Source organism: Lissotriton vulgaris, chromosome 9, assembly GCF_964263255.1.
Source record: "Lissotriton vulgaris chromosome 9, aLisVul1.2, whole genome shotgun sequence".
NCBI lineage: Eukaryota > Metazoa > Chordata > Amphibia > Caudata > Salamandridae > Lissotriton > Lissotriton vulgaris.
The window spans coordinates 608,000,772-608,027,065 of NC_141697.1; the positions used below are offsets into that span (position 1 = coordinate 608,000,772).

At 46.8% G+C, this 26,294-nt stretch overlaps 1 protein-coding gene across 2 annotated transcripts in view; it reads right to left on the reverse strand.

Annotated features, from left to right (window-relative positions):
- Positions 1 to 26,294, reverse strand: part of SPTBN4 (spectrin beta, non-erythrocytic 4) — a 1,634,043-nt gene that overhangs the window by 574,031 nt on the left and 1,033,718 nt on the right. For both annotated transcript variants that reach the window (XM_086938241.1, XM_086938242.1), the window contains one exon: positions 944 to 1,321. In XM_086938241.1, the coding sequence (XP_086794367.1) occupies positions 944 to 1,321 (378 nt within the window). The remainder of the gene's footprint in view (positions 1 to 943; positions 1,322 to 26,294) is intronic.

Below are 26,294 nucleotides of genomic sequence, written 5' to 3' on the forward strand. Positions count from 1 at the left end.
ATCACTTATCAATGTCAAATGTCTCCTATGTCTCGAAATCATAGAATCCCACGACGTTGACCTTGTGAATCATTGTCAAACGTCGCCTCCTCTTCGACGTTGACCTAGCTCTCGACGGTGAGCATGCTGCCACTGTACCTTGTTTGGACATCAAAGTCCTCAACGCTGAATGGGAACAATATAGTTTTCTTGGACTTCTTCTCTTTTTGGATCTCCCTCTAATGGATTTGTTAGAGGTTGGCGGTAGAGTAAAACTGTTGACATATAATCCAAAGAAGATGTCTGTGAAAAAGAAGCAACAAAAAAGACAGAGCTCAGTGCTCCAAGATCCTGTCACCAAGATCCGGAAATAGAACGTAGCTAACTATCAAGGTGCAGTGTCAGTTTTCATGTGTACAATACTGCCACGTATATGTCTACAATGCCCTATTCCTTCTTCTTCATTTACTTTAAAAAAAAAATTGTGAAGGATATTTAGAAGAAAAAATTACACAGTTCCTGAAACTTTTTCCTAGTTTTTACTAATGTTTAGACCTTTTTTTAAAATATAAATTTAATTATCTGGCCAATATAGCCCACTTTATAGGCTGCAAAAGGTTTTAACAAATTGTGTGCCAGTACTGGCCTTTCTGAAGTAAGGCAAATGTTTACACTTTAGAAGATACATTTTAAAGAAGTGTTTCCAGGTCTCCACACGTGAGCGGTACTTTTCAGTGCTTATGATTTTCAATGGAGATCCTCTGAGAGATAAATGTTTATTTTCTGTAGACAGAATTTCTTTGGTGTGGAAAAGAGAAATTCCCTGCATCCTGCTACACGTAGGCATGTAAGTGGAGCATGTGTACCGATGTATTACATAGAATTTACACCAACTGGTAATTGCAATAGGTGTGAATTATGTACTTTACTGAATCTCTCCTATGCTGTTCTTCCTTCACCTTACCTGGGTAACCAATACCTGAACATCATGCTCAAACGAATGTAACATTCTCTGCAGAGTTCCAGCAGATGTCTTCGACTCCCGAGAGGTCACCTCAGGAAGGCGCTGCTTCTTCTCCTCAATCTGCGACAGGACTTCCTTGCAGTCATTAAAGAACTTGTGCAGTTCGTGGGAAGCAGACAGCATCTGGGCCCTGGTCTCTATTAGTTCCAGAAGGTCTGCCCAGGCCTCGTTGAGGCCATCTTTCCATTCAGCAATTGTTGCTGCATCAGCATGACCATAGTCAATAAGCTCATCCACCATGTGGTTCACAGCAGATATCCGCTCGTGTCCAAGACTCCCAGTTTCACTGGCAAACTCTGTGAACTTCTCCTGAAGTAACTACAAAGAAAATAATGGAAAAAGTCAGTGATTTGATCAGGATAGTATAACTGGCCCCAAACAAAGAGGGTTTTATTGGTGGCATAGGTACTCTGCAAAATGTTGTGGAATTATAAATTAAAGGGTTCTTCAATGTTTTCTAATGCCTTGTGTGAAAGAAATTGACAGTACAAATCTACTACTTATTCACTACTCAGGAAAGACCTAAAGGTTGCCTACCTCTTGACTGCTCATGTACAGTGAGCTGGTTCTCTTAGCACTTTTAACTGGGGCAAAGCACTGAAATATTGGACTGAAGCAATGCCTCGACTTAACAGGTTAACACTTACTGAAGACAGCATGAGCATTTTTTTTAAAGTAACTCAGGTTCAAATCAAATCAGCTATATATAGACTGCAACTGTTTTTCTACACACCCCTAAATACTTTATCAATCCCACTCCATGTTGTCGCCATTTATAAACTCTCTATGTTCTTGTAAACTGTGCTTCTGTCATACTTTATACCATAATAATAAATAATAATAATTCATATTCGTAAAGTGCAAACATATCACCCTCAAGGGTTTCAAGGCTCTGGGGGCAATTGGGGAGATTAAGAGAGCTATTGCCAAGGGCCATGTGATGCTGAGCTAAGCTGCCGCCGGCAATTGAACTGCGGGCCACGCGCTAAGGAGTCAACCGCTCTTCCGCTGCGCCACACCTTTCCCATCATACCATCATTTATATGAAATGAGTTACTTACCTGTAACTGCAGTTATCCAGTAATGGTATTTTTCATAGATTCACATGCTTGAATCATTCCCGGTCGTCGAGATGGGAGTCCCCGGTACAGTTATAAAGGTAATGTCACATTAGACATTGAAGGTAAAAGGCCTAAGGCCTTATATTTAGTAACATATCTAGGTCCTTATTTAAAAAAGGACCAAACTTAAGAGAACAACCAATCAGCTGACACAACCCTCTAGACCCTTCCTGGAAGTATTTCGAGTCCCACAGATTTTCATAAGCACCGTGCGTATCCATAGATACAACTGAGAGTATTAAGTGAGCCATTCCAAGGAAGGGGGGGGCGGGTTGCATGTGAATCTATAAAAGATACGAATACTGGATAACTGCAATTACAGGTAAGTAACTCATTGCTTATTCGGTATTAGAATATCTTTCATAGATTCACATGCTTGAATCAGAATAAAAAGCAGTAATGAGTATATTTTGTCATATATATATAAACCTTACATATACAAATAGTCAACAACTATTTTGTGAGAACGAAATATAAATGAATACATACAGATAAATGTAAACATGTATATAAACACGGAATAGCAAATGGATAGTGAATGTATGCGGTGTCTTCCAGGTAGCTGCTCTAAAAATGTCTGAGAAGGGAACCCCAGCAAACAACGCCATAGATGTAGACACTGCCCTTGCGGAATGGGCACACACGTTTGATTGTAGAGGTTGACCAGCTTGCTGGTGACAGAAGAGAATAGCACTAGAGGTTCATCTAGATATGCTCTGTTTCGTTAAGGAAAAAAACTTTTCTAGGTAAGCTGTAAGCTACAAAAAGCTGATTAGTCTTGCGGAAGGAATTTTTTTGTCTAGATAAAATTGCAGGCAGTGCTTCAAGTCCAAAGAATGCAAAGCTCGTTCAGCTGCTGAGGATTCGGAAAGAAGGATTTTAAGACAATCGGCTCATTAAGATGAAAGTCCGTTGGGACTTTAGGTATACATTTCGGGTTGGTATGAAGGATCACTCTATCATGCTTAAATTGAATAAAGTGTTCTTGTATTGTGAAAGCTTGAAGTTCGCAAATTTTTCTTGCAGACGCAAGAGCTAGAAGAAGAGCAGTGTTCCACTAAAGGAATTTTAAGTCAGCTATATGTATCTTCTTAAACAGGTGCTTCATAAGTTGAGCTAGTACCATGTTGAGTTGCCATGTTGGAGGCGGAGATCTCACAAGAGGAAAGGTCCTGAATAGACCTTTAAGAAATTGTTTTATCAGTCTGTTTGAACACAAGGAAGAACCGTTAGAAGATCTTCGAAAACGGGAGATTGCAGCCAAGTGAACTTCGATCAAAGTATGAGCCAGACCTGAATTCGCTAGATGGAGGATGCACCTTACGAGACCCACACCAGATGCAGAATATTTTCCATTTTAAAACTGTTGGCTTTAGCACGAGGCAGAATCTCCCTGCACTCTTGAGGAATGTTTAAGTTTCAAAATTCCTGGAACTCAGGAGCCAAGCCGATAATCTCAGAGAGCCTGGATCCGGGTGCTGAACTTGTCCCTGGATCATCGTGAGAAGAGAGGGAAACGGCTTTATAGGAATCAGCAGCTGTAAAGGACAGTAGATGGAGTTCTGTGAACCAATCCTGGCGAGCCACGCTGGAGCTATTAGAATTAGTTTGCAAGGTTCTGCTTTCATCTTTTTTAGAACCCTAGGAAGGAGAGCAATTGGCGGAAACGCGTAGGCAAATACGCCGGGCCAAGCTATTGAAAAAGCATTCCCCAGATATCCCTGTTGGGGATGCCTGCTTGGGAAGCTTTGGCATTTGGCGTTGCCGTTTGCATCAACCAGGTCTATAGTTGAGTCAACCCGCTAGAAGAAGATTCGTTTGAAAGTATCTTGGTTCAACTCCCACTCGTGGCAGGTTGTTTGTAATCTGCTTAGTGAATCAGCTAATATATTTTCCTTCCCTGGAACGTACTCCGCTCTCAATAAAATTCCGTGTTGAATAGCCCCGTTCCAAATTTGTTGAGATTCTTGGGAGAGAGAGAGATCGAGTTCCTCCTTGTTTGTTTAGATATTGCATCCTCGTAGTATTGCCTGTTCTGACAAGCACTAGAGAATTTTGTACCCTAGGCAGGAAAGCCTGAAGGGCAAGAAAGACTGCTCTTAGTTCCAAGAGATTTATGTGTAGATTCCGCTGAGAAGGTGGCCACTTGCCACTGATCTGAAGTTCCTGAAGGAAAGCCCCGCAACCTTATAGAGAAGCATCTGTTGTTATCACCAGAGGAGAGGCTTGTGGAAGGAAAGGTAACCCCTGAGGTGGATGGTGAGGACGAGTCCACCAAAAGAGCGAGGTGACCATTTGAAGGGTCACTTGAATTAGGTCGTTGAAGGTTCCGTTTATCTGAACCCATTGAGTGGTTAAAGCTTCCTTAAGAGGATGCATGTGTAGGCGGCAGTGAGGTTTCAGAAGAATACAAGAGGACATCATGCCGAGCAGAGATTTGTATAGGCGCACCAAAAGAGACTTTTTTCTTTGTATGCGGCTTGCCTACGTAAGAAGTTTTTGTTGTCTTTCATCTGTTGGATAGGCTCTTTTCAGAACTGTATCTAGGATAGCTCCCAGGAACGTAAGACGTCAAGAAGGCTGTAGGACTGATTTCTCTGGGTTTAGTGTGAGACCCAATTTGATGAAAAGCTGCAGACAGGCTTTGGAAGACTTCTTCGCGGCGTTGAAGGATGGAGCTTTGATGAGCCAGTCATTGAGAAACAGGAAAACCTGGCGATAATGTTGTCTGAGATATGCCGCTACTGGTGATAGGCACTTTGTAAAAATGCAAGCGGCCGACTTGAGCCCGAAGGGTAACACTCGGAATTGATAATGCCTGCCGGCTACAGCGACCCTGAGAAATGTTTTGTGTTTCTTGTGTATGGGTATATGGAAATAGGCGTCTTGAAGGTCCAGGGATACCATGTAGTTGTTCACATTGAGAAGCTGCAAGACCTCCTGAATGGTGACCATGCAGAATGATTGTTTCTTGAGGAATTTGTTTAGATTTTGCAGAATTTGTTTAGATTTCGCAAATCTAAAATTGGCCTCCACTTGTTTTTCTTTATGGACACTAAAAAGAAACGGGAATAGAATCCTTTTCCCATTTGATGAAATGGAACATGTTCAATGGCTCCTTTTTGGATCATTTATGTTATTTCCAACTGTAACAGGAGCAGATGTTTGTGAGCCAGAGGTTGAGAAGGTGTTGGCGGGGGTGGCTGTAAAAAGTCTAGGGAATGGCTGAATTGTACTAGTTGTAGGATCCAACGATTTATTGTGATTTGCTTCCAGTTTTGGAGATAATGGGAGATTTTGCCTCCTACTTTGGGGGGAGGTGAAGAAATTGCAACCAGCAGAAATGAGAGGTCATTGACGTCTGGTAGACTCCTTTTGTCGTCCCGCATTCCCTCGAAAGGAAGATTTATGGTAGGCACACGCAGTCTGTTGTCTCTGACAGAACTGCGTCCTGTATTGCTGGCTAGAGGAAGTATATGAAGGATACCTATATTGCTAGAAACCTCCCTGTAGGATGACTGGCTTTTACCTCGTGCAACACGAAAAAGGGTTCTTTTGTATTGGAGGTTACCCAAAGCTTTGGCTGTGTCAGTGTCTTTTTTGATTCCCTGAAGGGCTTTGTCGATATGCTCACCAAATAGTTCTTGTCCACCGTAAGGTATATCTGGAATTTTGGTCAGGACTGCAGGCCTGAATGTAGTAGCCTTTAGCCATCCTTGGCGCCTTAGGACCGCAGCTCCAGCTAACTGATTGAAACCAGTGGAAGCGATGTCCATTGCACAATTAATTAGCTCTGAAGCAGAGTACTCGCCCACCAGTAAAACTTTTCTTGCCTTCACCTTGATGTCTTGTGGGAGATCATTGAGGTAAGGAGAGATGTCTGACCACTTCTGTCTGTTGTAGCGCCCCAGCAGCGCTAAGGAAATGGATGCTGTGACGTTCAACGCCGACATAGTGGAAAAACATTTGCCGATGTTGTCTAGCCTCCTACCCTCCTTATCTGGAGGTACTGAAAGCCGAGCTGACGGGTTCTTTGACATGCTTTGAGCCGCATGGGCAATCACTGAATCAGGTCTGGGGTAACTTATGAGACAGGCAGGCGCATCGTCAGGGGCTTTAAATTTCTTGTCGAGCCTTGGAAAGACTGGAGGAACTGTGGTTGAGTTTCTCAATATCTTAATGGCCTGGTCCCAAATATCATCGTTAATGGGCATAGACCTGACTGATTTTTGTAAATGGGTCCTTCAAATTGTAAAGGAGACAATCTTGTTGGTGAGTAGGCATTGGAAGCACTAAAACGTCTGGCTGCTCTCTCCAAGAGATTATGAAATCCTCAAATATCCTTTGGAGGAGAGTCTACTTGAGGCGGAGATGGTGACGCTGGTGGAGGGATAATGCAATTGTCCCAATAGTCTGGACGTGATTGTATATCCAGGATTTCATCTTATTCTTGTTGTACTTCTTCATCTTCATCTGTAGATGGAAGCTGCTGCACAGGCAAGGTGTTTTTAAGGTGTGTCCGAAATGAAGAAATCAGAAAACTTCACTCAGGCAATGAAATTATAGATGAAAAATACCTTGAATCCAAAAGAAAACGTGAAAACAAGGCTAATTAGAAGTTAAGATGAGAAAACTGAGTAGAGCTAAGTGGAGACTCCCTTAGCATGACATGCGGTATAAAATATGAGGCACTGGCGCTCCTTTCAGGAAGGTTCTAGAGGGTGGTGTCAGCTGATTGGTTGTTCTCTTAAGTTTGGTCTTTTTTTAAACAAGGACCTAGATGCTACTAAATACGAGGCCTTAGGCCTTTTACCTTCTATGTTTAATGTGACATTACCTATATAAATGTACTGGGGACTCCCATCTCGACGACGGGGAACGATTCGAGCTCGTGAATCTATGAAAGATACTCTAATACTGGATACATGTGTGTTCCCTTCCTTGCTGACGTTTTTCGCAAGTTTTTTTGCAATCCCTATATCTGGTGCTACATACGTTCAACAATGGTAGTGGAGGGTTCTCAAATTCACATTAGATCGCCTCTCTATGAGCAATCCTTTTTTTCGACAGTGGAGTCAAGATAGGCCTGAAGCACCAATGCCGTCACGGGGGGAATTAGTAACAAGTATGATGATCACCGCCTAGAGCCCATTATGGTCTACAGCCTACATAGCTGGATTTTTGATCACTGATGTAATTTTTCAATGCAACAGTGAGAGGAAGGCACAGTGGAAAATGGGACTTATCAATTGTCGATCACTTCCTGCGCACAAGACAGAAATACAGTTACTAATCGAGGAAGAGAGGCTTGACACTTTTTTTGTAACAGAGACCTGGCTGGGAGCCTGCTCCACAACTGACATAGTTCAAGCACTCCCCCCAGGCTATGCGATTAGAAGGCAGGATAAGATTGAAAAGTTGGGGGGGGGGGAGCAATCATATATAAAGACAAATATGGCTGCATGATAACACCCTCAACCATCACAAACTGTGATACTGCACAATTCAATATTAAACTTTTCCCCAATGTGTATCCTCAGGTACCCTCCTTTACAGGACCCTCGGTACCAGTAAAACCTTTTTAGAAGACTTCCCCGACATGCTAGCAACAACTATAGCCAGCAAAATGTCCACAACCATACTCTGGGATTTCAATCTACACCTAGACAAACCTGGCAGCACATCCACAAACAGATTTAGCCAGGATATGGAAGCCATACAACTTAGACAACTTGTAAGTGTGGGCACTCCTAAAAAAGGCCACTTATTAGATGGTATCTTCTCCAATGAATCCAAAATCAAAGTAGGGACTCCACAACCAGTTCCATGGTCAGATCACTTTTTTATACCATTCACCTTAGACAATCCCCACCCTACACATTCAGACAATAAAACTTCTAAAACAGGCAGGAAATGGCCAAGAACTATACCAGCCAACATGATTAGCATCCCGGAAACTCAGGCCCAAGCCTGACAGAAGATGTAGATGTCGCAGATAAGATATGGTTCGACTGGGTCAAAAGAGCAGCAGTAAACTGCACCCAGAAAGTCAAGCTAAGAACTCAACCAGCCAGGAAAAGGCAGGGTGGTTTAATGAAAATCTATAACTGATGAAGAAAACATGTAAAAACATCATAATGAAGGAAAAAAACTATGACCCCACTGTAGGAAGGTGGATACATGACTATGGTTACCCCAGATTTTTTGCCTAGTGTTTAGCTGGTTTTCGACTTAGTTGGCCTGGGATCCTGCTAATCAGGGCCCCAGGCTATATGCTCTCTATGTAAAAAGGACTCCATATACTTTAGGTACATCTCCAATTGGGTATTGGGTCACCTTATGAGCCCCTGTAAAGTGTACTATAGGTACGCAGGGCATAGGTGCATCCAAGGCCTACCAGGGGCTGCAGCATGTATTATGCCACCCCTGGCTGGCCACTCACATGGACACAACTGGCTGATCACTCAGCTGGGGCAAGGTCGTGTAATCACCCCTTGCTTAGATATAGTATTCCTATATCTAACCCTATATCTAGACAAATATATACCTATAAGTCACTCCTATGGCAGGCCTTAACAATCCTGGAGGCAGAGTGCTTGGTTTTATGTGAGATGATGCTCTAGCATGAGCTGAGCCTGTCTGCAGCTTTCGGAACCATGTCCTTATAGCTGTTCTAGGATATTGCCATACCATATACTCTTAAGTGCATTATGAACCTCGCGGTTAAATGCTAACTCTGGTTTGGCTTTATCAAAACATGTCGAGTAAGGTGTCATACATATTGGAATACTACCCCCTCACCAGTTCTGGCAACGGGGGTAGCATTCCACCCTTCTAGAGGGAGAAGACATGTTGTTCCTACTATTCCCGGTTAAAGTTAACCAGAGCCGCAGCATCAATAAATGGATGCTGCTGCCACAGACACAAGTCTGACCTCCTGCTGCTGGGAGCCCTTCCAGCGAGGGAGGCTTGGACAATAGGTTTCCTGTCTTGGGAGGTGCTAGCACCACCCCAGACAGGCTCTTGTGTATTAGGGCAGGGAGGGCTGAAAGAAAGGAGACACTGCCTGGGGCACACAAGGTGTCCCATGCATAGTCCAGTTCAAACCGGTGCTGGGGCACTCCAGCCCCGGCTCTGGCGCGAAACTGGACAAAGGGAAAGGAGTGTAACTACCCCCTTCCCTGGTCCCACCCATAGGAGGGACCTAGCAGGTAATCCAGCCCCTAGATTTGGGTACGAGCTGAGTCCCAAGACTTCAGATTATCCTGATTGAAACTCTGAAACGAAACTCTGGACCTTCGACGATCTACTTTGAAAGAAGACGACAGAAGAATCTCCCTTGTGGTCAAGGAGTGACCACCCTGCACAAGCAGGCACCATCCAGCGATCAACGGCTTGCTTTGTCGACGCTCCCGCCGGAGCCCGAGCACAGAGCCTGACAGGATCCGGACTTCCAGACTTCCTTCAGCCCGATCCACAGCCCCAGCAAAGCTGAGACCCGGGGAGGCGACGCGAGATGTGGGACCGGCCATCTTGAAAAGTCAGCGACTTGCTTACCATGCAGCTTTGAGGCACCCTCGAAGCTGTGCATTGGGGATTGAGAAGCCCCAGCCCCGAGCATCATCTGCACCGAAGACCAGCCCTGCACACTCAACGAGTTCTGCGTGGGGCCCTTCTGCATTTTCCTGCTCGACGCATCTGCCTGGTCACTTGCCCGTTGGCTAGTGGCCATCTTGGCGACGAATCTTTGAATTTACACCGTTGGTTTGGTTGCTCCAGACTGGCCCCTGCTTCCCTGAAAAGAGGCAGCCCATCTGACCTTGCTGCTCTGATTAAGAAGCCACCTTCGATTCCTGTGTGGGTTGCCTTTGCCAAGGCTTGTTGACTCCAATCCGGAAGCCGACACCGCCGACAGCGAGAGCCTTCGTGGGACAGTCCGTGCCTGACTTCTGGTCGTCCTTGACGCCTCCTGGTCCACGTGGCTGCAGAGACAAGCTTCACGACATCACCTGATTGCTTCGCGACATCGCCTGGTTCCTTCCTAGTTCCTTCCTGGTCACTGGCTAGTGACCCAGACTCTGTCCCCTCTGCTTTCAGGTACTCTTCATCCTCGATCCGCCCTTGGATCCAACCGGACACTTCTCTCCTGGTCGCCTGCAGCATCTTTCTTCAAGGCTTCATAGGATTCAGTGACGAAACCCGACACACTATGACACCTATGCACCCGCTTCCTTTGGGTGAGGTAACGCGAGTACTTCGGTGCTCCTGTGGGTATTGACTATCCAGCTGTCTAGGTTTCAAGTAACTTTCATCGAGTCCAGTCAGAAGTGCCCTAAAAGAACTAGTTTCTATCTTTTACGTTCCCATTCATTCTCTATAGTAACTTGCGTGTGAGTAAAGACTCTGCACACGCCTCCCGTGGGTCTCCTGCTTCCTAACTCTTGGTAGTACAGCGTAGTCCCAGTGATTCCCTAGGCTCTAGGCCTATTCACTTTCCGTGTAGTGGTCCTTATACCACTATTTTAGTATATGGTTTAGCGTGCCCCTAGGGCCCTACTGTATTTTGTGCAACTTATTGTATTTTAATTAGGTATCTTGTTATGTGCTTGTGCCTCTGACCTCATAAAGAGTTCAGAGGGATTATCTAGTAATAAATACATATATATTTTTTATATATATCCTGTGTGGTGTCCTTTCAATTGGTATTTAAAGGGGTTACATATGGTAAAACAGCTGGCTTCACATGCCCTCTTGAGTTTAGCCTAAGACTGCTTTGTCCATGCTACCACTAGGATAGCTGGTCTATAAGGTTGACTTTACAACCATCACCATAAGGGTTGTTTGGACTGGTGCAAGGTGCTCACTAGAATAGTTAACTTCATATACCAGGCCAACTTCTCACACCCACCAGTAAAACTCAATATAAATTGACCATCAGACAATATCACAATGAAATCACCCAAGCCCAAGCTAGGTACTTTGAGGACAGAATCAACTCTGCCCACAACTCTTCTAGGAAATTATTATTAAAGGTTGTGCGCTCCTAACTTGTACGGACCATGAGCCGGTCCATCAACCGCCTTCCGAAGAGAGATGTGACAAGCTTGCGTGTTTTTTTTAATAAAAACAAGGTCGAAAAGCTATATAACCCCCTGCAAGGGAACACTGACTCAGACAACTCTGATGAACTTTCAGAGACGGGTGTTATTCATAGAACAAAAATAGGGCCAAGCTTGCATCACTTTACCGAATTAAGAATGGAAGCTATGACCCTGATACTTCAGAACATTAAGCCCTGCTCTCCACAAGACCTGGTTCCGCCATACATCCTATTACAGGGAGGGAAATATGCAATGATTACAACAGCTGAACTTATCAAAAGCAGGCCAGGATCAAGTTCAAAACGCTTTGTATCTCTGAATGATAAAGGCCCGGCCCTAATAAAAAAGCTTCTAATCCTTTATGTTCTGGGCAGATCTCCAAGACCTTCTTCAGATGTGCTCATGAAAAAGACAAGAATAAAGAGATCAATATGGGGAGGAAGATCCTTTGCAGACCTTGCACCTAGCCTGTGGAACTCCCTACTTAAAGAAAACGACTGATAAAAGATGACGAACATAAGTTACTTACCTGTAGACTGTGGTTCTCCAGTATTGGTGTCTTTAATAGATTCACATGCTTGAATCATTCCCCGTCGTCGAAGTGGGAGTCCCACAGTACATAAAATAGCAATATATCCATAGTATAACAATAGCATAGCTAAAAAAATCCATAGGAAGTATTGTAACATAGCAATCAATAGGAAACAACTTGCCACTTTAATAACTTGTCCAAGTCAATAGATATGGTCCAAACTCCAGCCAATCAGGTGTCAGCACCCTCTAGAACCTTCTCCCCAGAGGCTCAGACCCTCAAGTTTTCTAGCACAAGAGTGTCATATGAATAAAGTAAACGAGGGGAGCCTCTGAGGAGAGGTGGGTGTGTCGCATGTGACTCTATGAAAAACACCAATACTGGAGAACCACAGTACAGGTAAGTAACTTATGTTCTGCTCCAGTATTGGGCGTCTTTCATAGCTTCACATGCTTGAATCAGAGTAGATAGAAGAATTCCAGAATTGTAGATTGCAAACTATAAGTCAATCGTAGTTAATATAGATATATATATATATATATATATATATATTTTTACAAACTTCCTAGTATTCAGGAAATGTAAGCACTCACAATTGGCGTTATCGCAGGTCTTTATTTTCAGAACAAATGCGTTTCGGCGGTCTGCCTTCTTCGGTGTTACCAGCACATCTAGCAGATCCACGCCTAGATGTAATGAACAAGATGTCACAAATATAATTGATAGATACACTATCAAAGATGCGAGAAAATGTCGAATGTCTGCGTTCTTTGTAAACTGTGACATCGGAAATGTATGTTATTGATGCCAGCCAATGAACATTTCATTTTTTTAATGGGACTTGAATATGAATTATATTATTAGATTGGCTTGCTCCAAGCAAGTCAGCGTGTGTAAATATGAGATGCCAATAGGAAACATAGATTACACATTACAAGATGGCGCTAATTTTTTACGTTTTCTGTTTGTCCATTGTCGATTGTTACCCACATGTGTGTTTGTTTAAAAGATAGCTGCCCGTGGTGTGCCGGTAACACCGAATAATTGCAGAAACCACAGTTGATGGACAGAATGCAGAACAATGTCATACATTAACCCCAGTGCAGAGATCTGGGCCTAAATCCATCGTTTTTTTGCACTCCGCACCCCCCCAGTTCAGACATGGCCATATGCAAATCAGTCTGACCCTGTGCCTCATGGGAACAGTCCAGCCCGAACTACCAAGCCATGCCTTCCCTGGACCGGAAACAAGCTTCCGGGGACCGGTTTCTGGCATTTCAGCCGTCTGCAGCCCGGCTTGCTTGAATCCAGTGGTGTGGAGAGCATGGGACTCACGTCTGAGCATACCCATCCCACTCGGGGTGACAATTGCAAAAACCACAGTTGATGGACAGAATGCAGAACAATGTCATACATTCACCCCACTACTGGGCCTAAATCCCTCGTTTTTTTTGCACTCCGCACCACCCCAGTTCAGACATGGCCATATGCAAATCAGTCTGACCCTGTGCCTCATGAGAACAGTCTAGCCCGAACTGCCAAGCCATGCCTTCCCTGGACCGGAAACAAGCTTCCGGGGACCGGTTTCTGGCATTTCAGCTGTCTTAAGCCCGGCATGCTTGAATCCAGTGGTGTGGAGAGCATGGGACTCACGTCTGAGCATACCCATCCCACTCGGGGTGACAATTGCAAAAACCACAGTTGATGGACAGAATGCAGAACAATGTCATACATGCCAGTAATCGGTCCTAGGATGCTTGTTTCCGGTCCAGGGAAGACATGGCTTGGCAGTTCGGGATGGACTGTTCCCATGAGGCACAGGGTCAGACTGATTTGCATATGGCCATGTCTGACCTGGGGTGGCAGAGTGAGCTAAAGAATGGTGATGGATTAAACCCAGATCAGTTGACTGGGGGTGAGTGTTTGATTTTCTCGAACGCTCCGTCCATCATCCCCTTTTGTATCGGTAACACCGAAGAAGGCAGACCGCCGAAAGGCTTTTGTTCTGAAAATAAAGACCTGTGATAACGCCACCCGTGAGGGCTTACATTTCCTGAATATTAGGAAGTTTGGAGCTATAATATATGCAGACTGCACCGCCGCAACGAAAGCACCCGACCACAAGCGATTCTGATTTGGCGCAAGTGGATCGCTGATATATATATATATATATATATACATATAGATATATATACATATAAATATACATTTTGTGCAGGAGGAGGGAAGAAAACAGAGGCTCACCTTACTTAAAAGGATTACATAGCACCGCTTGCCCCACTGCTGTGAACGCATTGTCGGCAGCTTCCAGAAAGTAGTGCTTGGTAAAGGAGTGTCTGTTGGACCATGTTACAGCTCTACAAATCTGGTGAAGAGGCACACCAGCAAAGAGAGCAGTAGAGGAGGAGACTGCTCTGGTAGAATGTGCCCTGACCGTTGTTTGAAGTGTCTTTCATGCTTGCTGATGACAAAAGGAAATTGTACTGGATAACCATGGTGCAATAGTCTGTTTAGTTACTGGATGTCCTTCACGCATCCTGCTGTAGGCTATAAACAGTTGATCAGTTTTACAGACACTGGGTGTTTTTTGCAGATAACATTTTAAACACCTTTTAACATCTAAAGAGTGTAAAGTCTTTAAGATGACCAACTCATTTAAGTGGAAATCGGAAGGTACTTTAGGGATAAAGGCCGGGCTAGTGCGGAGCAACACCGATTCCTTGGTAAAATGAAGAATAGGCGGTTTAATAGTAAAAGCCTGTATGTCGCTGACTCGTCGAGCAGAAGTAAGAGCTAAAAGCAATGTAGTCTTCCAAGTCTTTCAAGAGATGAATTTGAGATCCGCCTTATGAATGGGCTCAAATGGGGACTACATGAGTTGAGCCAACACAATGTTCAGATGCCAAGACGGAGGTAGACGCCGAATTGGTGGAAACATTCGAAATAAGCCTTTGAAAAATTGTTGTATTATTCTTGAAGAATAAAGAGAGCTGGAACCATCTTGTCGGAATCTGGAAATTGCGGCCAGAAAAACCTTAAGGGTAGAGTGAGAGAGTCCAGATTTAGCTAATTGTAAGAAAAAAGGCAAGAGTGGCTCTGGCGTGGAATGAACGGGGCAAACATTTGAAGCTTCACACGAAAGACAAAACCGTTTCCACTTAAGTTTGTAAGTTTTGATAGTAGAGGGTGCTCTGGCGTTAGCAAAGACCTCCCTGAAGTCCAAGGGGATAAATAGGTTGGCAAACTCATAGTGTTCAGGCGCCAGGCTCTTGGTTCGTAATAAGAAGATCCGGAATTGGACGAAGCACAATCGGATCGCACTCCGACAGAAGGAGTAGCTCTGAAAACCAAATCTGGCGAGACCATCTGAGGGGTTTTAAGAACGCAACAGGGTTCTCTCCGCATTTTACGAAGCACACTTGGGACAAGAAGAATCGCTGGAAAAGCGCAAGCATACATTTTTGACCAGTTCATCAAAAAGGCATTTCCGTACAATCCTGGTTATGGAAGCCAACTTGCGTAGAATGGGTATTTGCGGTTCCGGTTGGTCGCAAACAAATCCAGATTGGGGCGTCCGCAAAGCTGAAAGATGCGGTCCAACGTGGTTGATGAAGTTCCCACTCGTAGTTGCACGAGATTGACCTGCTCAGGGAGTCCGCTAGAATGTTGGACACTCCCAGAACATGAACTGCTGTCAAAGGTATATTATTTTGAATCGCCCAATTCCAAATTTGCTGAGCTTGTAGGGATAGCAAAGTGGACCTTGTGCCTCCTTGTTTGTTTACATAATGCATGCTTGTTGTGTAGTCTGTCCGTATCAACACTGAAGCCCCATGAAGGAGGGTGTGAAAGGATTTCAGCGCCAGGAATATCGCCAGTTGTTCCAAGAGGTTTATGTGCCAAGTTCGTTGTTGTGTATCTATTTTCCCTTGACTGTGAGGCCCTGAAGATGTGCCCCCTACCCCTTGAGGGAGGCGCCTGTCGGGAGGATGAAATTTGGAGCGTCCACTACAAACGAGCAGCCTGCTGAGATGTTTGGCATGTGAGTCCATCATATCAACGCTCTTTGCATCCCAAATGTGTTATTGAAGACATCGTTGAAGGACCCTGAGACCTGTTGCCATTGTTTGTTGAGTTCCTCCTGTAAGCGTGTCATTTTGAGGCAACAGTGGCGAATTAGAGGGATGCAGGAAGATAGCATACCCAGAATCGACTTGAACTGTCGAACAGAAACAGACTTTCTTGTGCGGAGGAGAGATGCCAGTTTGCAAATTCGTTTTTGTATTTCGTTTGATACAAGCGCCTTTGCTTGCTGAGTGTTTATGATGGCTCCCAAGAAAGTCCGCACTTGAGTGGAGGTGAAGTGAGACTTCTCCAGATGTATGGAAAGGCCCAATGACTGAAACAGAGACCGGCATGTTAGAGTGTGTCTGGTTGCAACTGTGAATGACTGCGCCTTTATAAGACAGTAGTTAAGGTAGGGACATATTTGGACAACAGCTTGACGAAGGTGTGCTGCCACCGCTGCCAAGACCTTGGTGAACACCCAGGGTGCAGAGCGGGGGCCAAAGGGAAGGACCTTGAATTAGAAGTCTCGGGCAGCCACTATGAAGCGCAGGAATTTCCTGAGTCTGTGTAGGATGGGGACATGAAACTAGGCATCTTGACGGTCCAGTGTTGTCATGTAATCCCCTTGAGACAGCAATTCAAGTACTTCTTGGAGAGACAACATCCGGAATGATTGTTTCTTGAGAAACTTGTTGAGGGAACGAAGGTTCAAAATGGGGCGCCACTCCCACAATTTTTTCTTGATGAGGAAGAATCTTGAATAGAAACCTGCATCAGTTTGTAAATTTGGTACCACTTTGATCGCTCCTGTCTTTAACATGACTTTGATTTAGCATAAAAGTTCCTTCAGCTGGGCAGGAGGAGGACCTCTGGGAGGAGAATTTGGGGGAAATGTTACAAATTCTAGAGTGTGTCCTCGGGACACTATGTCCAAAACCCATCGATCCGCAGTTATGGCAGACCAGTTTGAGAATAAATGAGAGATTCGCCCTCCAACCTTGGTTGGGTTGATGGGTAGAGTGGTTTGCAGGTGGCGGCTGTCACTGCTTTTTTGAGGAATCTCTGCCCCTGTAGGAAGATTTTCCTCTGTACTGCTTATAAGACTGCTGTTGCTGTGGGGAAGAGTAACGCTGTTGTCCCTGATAGGATTGGTACTGCCTGTATTGACTGTAGCCTCCTCAAAAAGAATATGAGGAACCACGACCCCTCGCACCACGAAATGGCTGCTTTATAAATTGTAAAGTGCCAAGAGCATGTGCGGTTTTGGTATCCTTTTTAATCGCCTGGAGGACGTCGTCAATGTGCTGCCCGAAAAGTGATTTGCCGCCATGAAGCATATCGATAATTTTAGTTTGTAATTCCTGCCGAAAAGAAGTAGCTTTTAACCAGCCCTGCCGTCTGAGGACTGACGTCCCTGCCAGTGGACGAAAACCAGTGGAAGAGACATCCACTGCACAGTAAATGATCTCAGCAGAGATCCGTTCATCCTCTTGGAGAATCTTCAAAGCTTCCAATTTAGAGTCTTCATTCTACATGTCGATAAAGGCCCGATCGGACCTAGGGCCAGCCACTATGCCGGCCGACAATATGCGGCATATAACCTACTCCAGGGAAGAACTCTTGCTATTACAAGACAAGAAAGGCCTGTGGTGCCCCCAGATGGACTGTTTTGATGAGCAATTTTCCTGATGCAAAAACTGTCCGGACCCCAATCCTGTCAAGAATAATGATAAGGAGGCCTGTAGAGATATAGGGATTGTGAGAAGGTGGCCTGATATGCAGTGCTCACTATTCTAGTGAACACTATGTATCAGTCCAGCAACCCTTATTGATGATTGGTTGTAAGTCAACCTTATAGACCAGCTATCCTAGTAGCGTGGATACGAGCAGTCTAAGGCTAAAGACTCGAGAGGGCGCGTTAAGCCAGCTGTTTACCACACATATACCCCTTGAATACCAAGTGAAAGGACACCACACAAGTGTTATGAAAATAAACAGTTATTTATTTAAAGATCACAACAGCCCTGTACTCTTTATGAGGACAGGGTACTAAGCACAAACCAAAACTCTTACAAAAATACTTAAGTTAGCACAGTATATACAAATGCCCGAGGGGCACGGAAAACCATATACTCTGAAAGTGGAATGCGAAATTCCTAGCAGGTAAGTACAGTACTAATAGCTTTTGGAATCGCTAGGACTTGACTAGGGAATCGTTAGATTATGTCTAGGAGGCCTAGGGGACTCGGGTGCAGTGTGTGCACTCTCACGCGAGATGCGGGACAAAAGTCTATGGTAGCTAGGAATTAGAAAGTTAGTGTTCTCGGGCGAACCCGACCTGGTAGGGAGAAAACGAAAGTAGATTCTGACCCTTGGATAGTGAGGCTATGCTGGGGCACCGAAATGCCGAAGTTACCTAGCCCAGGGGCTGCAGCTGCATAGGTCTGAAAAGACGTCGGGAATCCTCGTAGACGGACCAGGAGCCGGAAGAAAAGATGCTGGCCGGTGACCAGTGAAGAAAGTTCAGTCGGATCCAAGCCTGGATCTTGAAGATAGATGACACCTGAAAGCAGAGGGGACCAAGTTCGAGACTACTAGCCAGTAGTCAGTGGGCACCAGGAGGGCACCGGATGGTAGCCACCTCGACTAGGTGAGTGGGTGACGCTTGACTCGAAGATCTCACGGACCAGGAGGCGTTGTCGGCGACCAGGATGGAGGATCGAGCTGTCCCACGAAGATAGAAGCTGTCGGCGTCGCTGGACCCAGGATTGGGCAACAAAGCCTTGGCAAATTCAAGCCCACGCGGTGGACCTAAAATGGCGTCTGGAGTGGACCAGGAGGGTCCGGGGTGCCTCTCTTGAAGAAGGAAGCAAAGGCCAGCCTGGAGCAACCAGACCAGCAGTCGTGAAGTCGTTGGGCGTCGTTCAGAGGGCCACAAGCCAGCCGGCTAGTAGCCAAACAACGCGGTGCACAGCAAACAGCAGAAGGGCCCCACGCAGATCGTGGAGATGCAGGGGGGCTGATCTTGGGTGCTGGAGCTGCGCAGGGTCGGGGCTTCTCGGACCCCAAAGCACTCACCAGTGGAGGACACGGTGGGCTTGCAGTAAAGATGTCGTGCAGTCTTGGCGATCGTCGGTCCCTTGAGGTCTCGTCGCACTCACGGTTCTCAGCTGGGCTGTAGAGGTGAGTAGAGGTCAGAGGTGCCAGGGAAGCCGGGTCTCGTCGAGCTGGGTCGTCGGATTCGTGATGAAGGACTTGCAGCAGACCGCAGTGTTCTTTAGGATGGTGCCTGCGGATGCAGGGTGACTACTCCTTAGCCACAAGGGAGAATCTTGAAGAAGAAATCGTGAAGTCCTTTCGAAGAAAGTGGTATCTTGATTCCAAAGATGATCTAATTTTAACAGGGGGCCCGCTCCCATCTTTATACTAAAAAAGGGGGCTGACCCGGTGACTAGGTCCTGCCTATGGGTGGGACTAGGTGGGGGGTGGTTACACCCCTCAGCCATGCCGGACTTCCCCAGGCCAGGGGCTGGTGTGCCCCTGGAACTGGTTCAGACCGGCCTATGCGTAGTGAGCACCGGGGTGCCACTCAGCAGTCACCTTCCTGTAAAGCCCTGCCTACCCAGGATACACAAAACCATGTCTGGGACGGTGCTAGCACCGCCCCTGACAGGAAACCCTTTGTCCAGGCTCCCCTCACTGGAAGGACTCCCAGCTGCAGGGGGTCAGACTCGTGTCTGTGGTGGCAGCATCCATTTTGTGGAGCTGAGGCTTCAGTTAACTTTAACCGGGGTTCACAGTTACATACATGTCGTGTCCCTCTAGAAGGGGGGAATGCTAACCCCGTCGCCAGAATTGGCGAGGGGTTAGTATTCCAATTCGTATGACACCTTACTCGACATGTTTTGATAAAGCAATACCAAAGATAGCATTTAACCGCGAGGATTATAATGCACTTAAGAGTATATGGTATGCGATATCATGGAACAGCTATTAGGACTTGATTCCGCAAGCTGCAGACAGGCTCAGCTCATGCCAGAGCACCATCTCACACGATTCCAAGCACTCTGCCTTCAGGATTGTCAAGGCCTGCCATAGGAGTGACTGATAGGAATCTGTGTGTCCATTTTAGGGTTAGGTATAGGTATACTACACCTACAGCAAAGGGTGATTACACGACTTTGCCCCAGCTGTCATGCAGCCAGTTGTGTCAAATTTAGGAGGCCAGCCAGGGGTGGCACAATACATGCTGCAGCCCCTGGCAGCCCTGGGTACACCTATGCCCTGAGTTACAGGGTCTGATAGGGTGGCCCAGTACCAATTGGAAATGTACCTAGGGTACATGGAATCCATTTTAAAGAGAGAGCAGTAGGCCTGGGGTCCTGATTGGCAGGGTCCCAGGTCGACTATGTCCAAAACCAGCTAAAACACAGGGCAAAAAGTTGGGGGCAACCATAGTCAGGATGTACCTTCCTACACAACCCCCCCCCAAACGAAAGGAGATAAGGCTATCCTTGTCCAGGTAAGCCTCTATTACCTAAGTGGCCATATAAGGAAGGACCAGCTCTGGCTTGGTTTCCCCCTGTGTCATGGTCCACTAGGCAACCCCTCACCCTAAGGGTATCTGAGGGTCTCCACCATAGGGAATCTCTGTCTCTGGTGTGTCTTGGGAAAGAAGAAGGCTGATGCTGGGATGGAGTACTGAAGTGAGGCTCCTCTACCTTTGGGCTCAACTTCCTCCAATCACCATTCATCATGTGTGCCTTTCTTTCTTTAGCTGAGATGCACTGAGCTCTCAGGGTCAGCCTCTGGCTACCTAAAGCTGGAGGCTGAGTCCCTCTGTTTGGCTTACTGGAGGGACAGGTCAGGCCTGGGGTTTTTAGGCCCCATGTTTGGCTGTGCCCAACAGTGTCCAGCTGTGGGAGTTCCCTAACTACTTTTAAGGGGGATCCCTCAGGAGTCTGTTCTATTTTCACTTGGCTAGGTTTACCAGCTTCAGTGATCCTAATCTGCTGATTAGGGGGTTCTTTTGGACAGGGGGCCCTTTGGGGTCCACCACTGGCCTCCCTGGTCTCTTCAGCCCTGGGCTGACTGAGGCAGGGTAGAGAGGTGCAGGTTACCTGCTCCAGACTGGGTCCCACCTGGGAAGGGTCCACTGCCATCAGGGGTTCTGCCAGGCTAGGCCTGACTACCTCTGGGGCAGTTCCTTCAACAGGGGTAGAGTCAGTTCCCTGAGGAGGCTGGCTCTCACCTAGTGTCTGGGAGGGGGAAGACTCTTCTTCCTCCTCAATGCTCTCTGTTTGAGTGGAGTGATCCATTGTTTCAGGCTTCACAACCTCACTATCTGTCTGAGTAGAGGCTGAGACCATTTCAACCTTGCCAACCTTTTCAGGAGGGCACTCAGTCTGTGTTTGGGCTGTGACTGTCACAGCCCTCCTATCCTGTTCTGAAAAGTCTGTCTGAGCCTGGGCAGTGGCTACCACTGCCCTTCCAACCTTTTCAGGGAGGAATGGTGCTTGGACTGGGGCTGTAGCTATTACTGCCCCACTAACCTGTCTGGATAGGCCTATCATTCTGGAATGAGTTTCTTGTTCCACCTCAGCCCATGCTGAGAGTTCCAGGTCATTCCCCAGTAAGCAATCTACAGGTAGGTTATCTGTCACTGCCACTCTCATGGGCCCTGTGACATTACCCCAGCTGAGCTTGACTACTGCCATGGGATGCCTTCTTTTCATTCCATGAATGTCTGTCACCTGATAAGTAAAACCAGGGGTCAGTTGAGCAGAGGGGACCAGATGGTCACTCACCATGGTGAGGCTGGCCCCTGTGTCTCTGAATGCCTCAACTTTCTGACCATTCACTAAAACTTCTTGTCTATACTTGCCCAAAACGTGGGGTCCAGTAGTGAAGTTGGCAAACCCCATGCCAGTCTCACAGACAAGAGTGTGGTCAGGGAACCTGGCTAAGCCATAGTCCTCCTGTTGGCCCAGAGTAATGCCCACCACATTCTTGGGGGCACTCCCACCACCTGGGGGATTACCACTAGTGGTAACAGGAGGTTTAGGAGTATTACCTGGGGGTGTATTTCCCTTATTACCATTTTTAGGGCAACTGGCATCACTTTTGTAATGGCCCACCTGTTTACAGGTATGGCAATAAGGTTTCTTTTGTTCAGAAGGAGTGTTCTGGGACCCACCACCCTTGTTGGAGTTTTGGGGCCCTTGGGAAGTCTTCTCTGTGGATTTATCCCCACCCTTCTCTTGAGGCTTGGTTGATTCCTTTTTCTGGTCACCACCCTGGTTTTTAGGCCTAACCCTGGTTCTGACCCATTTGTCTGCCCTCTTACCCAATTCCTGTGGAGAGGTCAACTCAGAGTCTACCAGGTGCTGATGTAATAGCTGGTTCTGACAATTATTTAAGATTTGCTCCCTCATAATTAGATTATACAATCCTTTAAAATCAGTAACCTTACTACCCAGTAGCCAGCCTTCAAAAGCCTTAGTGGCACAATCAACAAAGTCAGTCCAATCTTGAGACTGAGTTTTCTGGGTGTCTCTGAACAGCATCCTGTATTGTTCAGTGGTTAAACCAAACCCATCAACCAGTACATTTTTCAAGACTTGGTAATTGTTAGCATCCTCCACCCTTGTGGTGAGGAGCTTATCTCTACCTTTACCATCAAAGGAGAGCCACAAGATAGCTGCCCACTTACTTTGGGGAACACCCTGCACAGTGCAGGCTCTCTCCAAAGCAGTAATCCATTTGTGGATGTCATCCCCTTCTTTAAAGGGGGGCACTATCTTATTCAGGTGCTTTGTATCAAAACTCCTTTCCCTATTGCTAGGTTTATTGCTGCCACCAGTGGGAACTAGCCCACTTAATTCTTGCTCTCTAGCAAGGGCAAGTCTCTCTTTGGCCAGGGCAAGTTCTTCCCTTTCAATCCTCAGTTTGACTGCCCTTTCTTCAGCTTCATACACTCTCCTCTTAGGGGAAGACATTCCTCTGTGAGAAGAGTTGAGAGAGCCATTGGTTCGAAAGGATCTGCTAGAGCCTCTTGATAGAGACCTAACTCGTCCATTCCCAATGTTAAGCTGACCTGAGAGTGGGCCCAGGAGTCCCCCAGTACCAAGCTCATGTCTGCTTAAGTTGGACCTGCTTAGTCTACTGACTTCTAGCTGTCCCTTATCTGCCTCATCCCCAGACAACTCATCCTCCTCCTCAGCATCATCTGCCTCATGGAGGGGATGGATATCAAAGGGACCCTGTAAGGAGGGCAAACTTCCATCTGGATTAGAAGGGTCTGGGTTACCAGCCCTACTGGCATCATAAGCCTCTAAGAGACCAATCAGAAAGGAAGTGGTGGGGTTAGACCCCTGTTTTAGTTTCCTGAGAGTACACACTTGTCTCATCTCATGGAAGCTAAGAGCAGTATATTTTGAAGGGATGACCTGTGGAGGGTCAACTGACACAAGGGGAGACTCAGTGTTTCCTCCTGTGACCGACATACTGCTTCTAGTGTGGTGTAAGTGATGCACCTACCTACACTATGTGTTACCTACTGGTCCCTTGCTAGAGTTGTAGCCAAGGTGTGCTAAGCCTTGAGGAGCTACAACAGCTGGTTCAGTAGAACTCAGAGTATTCTAAGCTTGATTATATGTACTAACAGTACTTATGTGATCTTTCAACAAGATATTCTTAGGATACGTGTGGTAAAACAACAGCAAGCTCAAATCCCAACCGCTGCTCACCAATGTGAGAAGGTGGCCTGATATGCAGTGCTCACTATTCTAGTGAACACTATGTATCAGTCCAGCAACCCTTATTGATGATTGGTTGTAAGTCAACCTTATAGACCAGCTATCCTAGTAGCGTGGATACGAGCAGTCTAAGGCTAAAGACTCGAGAGGGCGCGTTAAGCCAGCTGTTTACCACACATATACCCCTTGAATACCAAGTGAAAGGACACCACACAAGTGTTATGAAAATAAACAGTTATTTATTTAAAGATCACAACAGCCCTGTACTCTTTATGAGGACAGGGTACTAAGCACAAACCAAAACTCTTACAAAAATACTTAAGTTAGCACAGTATATACAAATGCCCGAGGGGCACGGAAAACCATATACTCTGAAAGTGGAATGCGAAATTCCTAGCAGGTAAGTACAGTACTAATAGCTTTTGGAATCGCTAGGACTTGACTAGGGAATCGTTAGATTATGTCTAGGAGGCCTAGGGGACTCGGGTGCAGTGTGTGCACTCTCACGCGAGATGCGGGACAAAAGTCTATGGTAGCTAGGAATTAGAAAGTTAGTGTTCTCGGGCGAACCCGACCTGGTAGGGAGAAAACGAAAGTAGATTCTGACCCTTGGATAGTGAGGCTATGCTGGGGCACCGAAATGCCGAAGTTACCTAGCCCAGGGGCTGCAGCTGCATAGGTCTGAAAAGACGTCGGGAATCCTCGTAGACGGACCAGGAGCCGGAAGAAAAGATGCTGGCCGGTGACCAGTGAAGAAAGTTCAGTCGGATCCAAGCCTGGATCTTGAAGATAGATGACACCTGAAAGCAGAGGGGACCAAGTTCGAGACTACTAGCCAGTAGTCAGTGGGCACCAGGAGGGCACCGGATGGTAGCCACCTCGACTAGGTGAGTGGGTGACGCTTGACTCGAAGATCTCACGGACCAGGAGGCGTTGTCGGCGACCAGGATGGAGGATCGAGCTGTCCCACGAAGATAGAAGCTGTCGGCGTCGCTGGACCCAGGATTGGGCAACAAAGCCTTGGCAAATTCAAGCCCACGCGGTGGACCTAAAATGGCGTCTGGAGTGGACCAGGAGGGTCCGGGGTGCCTCTCTTGAAGAAGGAAGCAAAGGCCAGCCTGGAGCAACCAGACCAGCAGTCGTGAAGTCGTTGGGCGTCGTTCAGAGGGCCACAAGCCAGCCGGCTAGTAGCCAAACAACGCGGTGCACAGCAAACAGCAGAAGGGCCCCACGCAGATCGTGGAGATGCAGGGGGGCTGATCTTGGGTGCTGGAGCTGCGCAGGGTCGGGGCTTCTCGGACCCCAAAGCACTCACCAGTGGAGGACACGGTGGGCTTGCAGTAAAGATGTCGTGCAGTCTTGGCGATCGTCGGTCCCTTGAGGTCTCGTCGCACTCACGGTTCTCAGCTGGGCTGTAGAGGTGAGTAGAGGTCAGAGGTGCCAGGGAAGCCGGGTCTCGTCGAGCTGGGTCGTCGGATTCGTGATGAAGGACTTGCAGCAGACCGCAGTGTTCTTTAGGATGGTGCCTGCGGATGCAGGGTGACTACTCCTTAGCCACAAGGGAGAATCTTGAAGAAGAAATCGTGAAGTCCTTTCGAAGAAAGTGGTATCTTGATTCCAAAGATGATCTAATTTTAACAGGGGGCCCGCTCCCATCTTTATACTAAAAAAGGGGGCTGACCCGGTGACTAGGTCCTGCCTATGGGTGGGACTAGGTGGGGGGTGGTTACACCCCTCAGCCATGCCGGACTTCCCCAGGCCAGGGGCTGGTGTGCCCCTGGAACTGGTTCAGACCGGCCTATGCGTAGTGAGCACCGGGGTGCCACTCAGCAGTCACCTTCCTGTAAAGCCCTGCCTACCCAGGATACACAAAACCATGTCTGGGACGGTGCTAGCACCGCCCCTGACAGGAAACCCTTTGTCCAGGCTCCCCTCACTGGAAGGACTCCCAGCTGCAGGGGGTCAGACTCGTGTCTGTGGTGGCAGCATCCATTTTGTGGAGCTGAGGCTTCAGTTAACTTTAACCGGGGTTCACAGTTACATACATGTCGTGTCCCTCTAGAAGGGGGGAATGCTAACCCCGTCGCCAGAATTGGCGAGGGGTTAGTATTCCAATTCGTATGACACCTTACTCGACATGTTTTGATAAAGCAATACCAAAGATAGCATTTAACCGCGAGGATTATAATGCACTTAAGAGTATATGGTATGCGATATCATGGAACAGCTATTAGGACTTGATTCCGCAAGCTGCAGACAGGCTCAGCTCATGCCAGAGCACCATCTCACACGATTCCAAGCACTCTGCCTTCAGGATTGTCAAGGCCTGCCATAGGAGTGACTGATAGGAATCTGTGTGTCCATTTTAGGGTTAGGTATAGGTATACTACACCTACAGCAAAGGGTGATTACACGACTTTGCCCCAGCTGTCATGCAGCCAGTTGTGTCAAATTTAGGAGGCCAGCCAGGGGTGGCACAATACATGCTGCAGCCCCTGGCAGCCCTGGGTACACCTATGCCCTGAGTTACAGGGTCTGATAGGGTGGCCCAGTACCAATTGGAAATGTACCTAGGGTACATGGAATCCATTTTAAAGAGAGAGCAGTAGGCCTGGGGTCCTGATTGGCAGGGTCCCAGGTCGACTATGTCCAAAACCAGCTAAAACACAGGGCAAAAAGTTGGGGGCAACCATAGTCAGGATGTACCTTCCT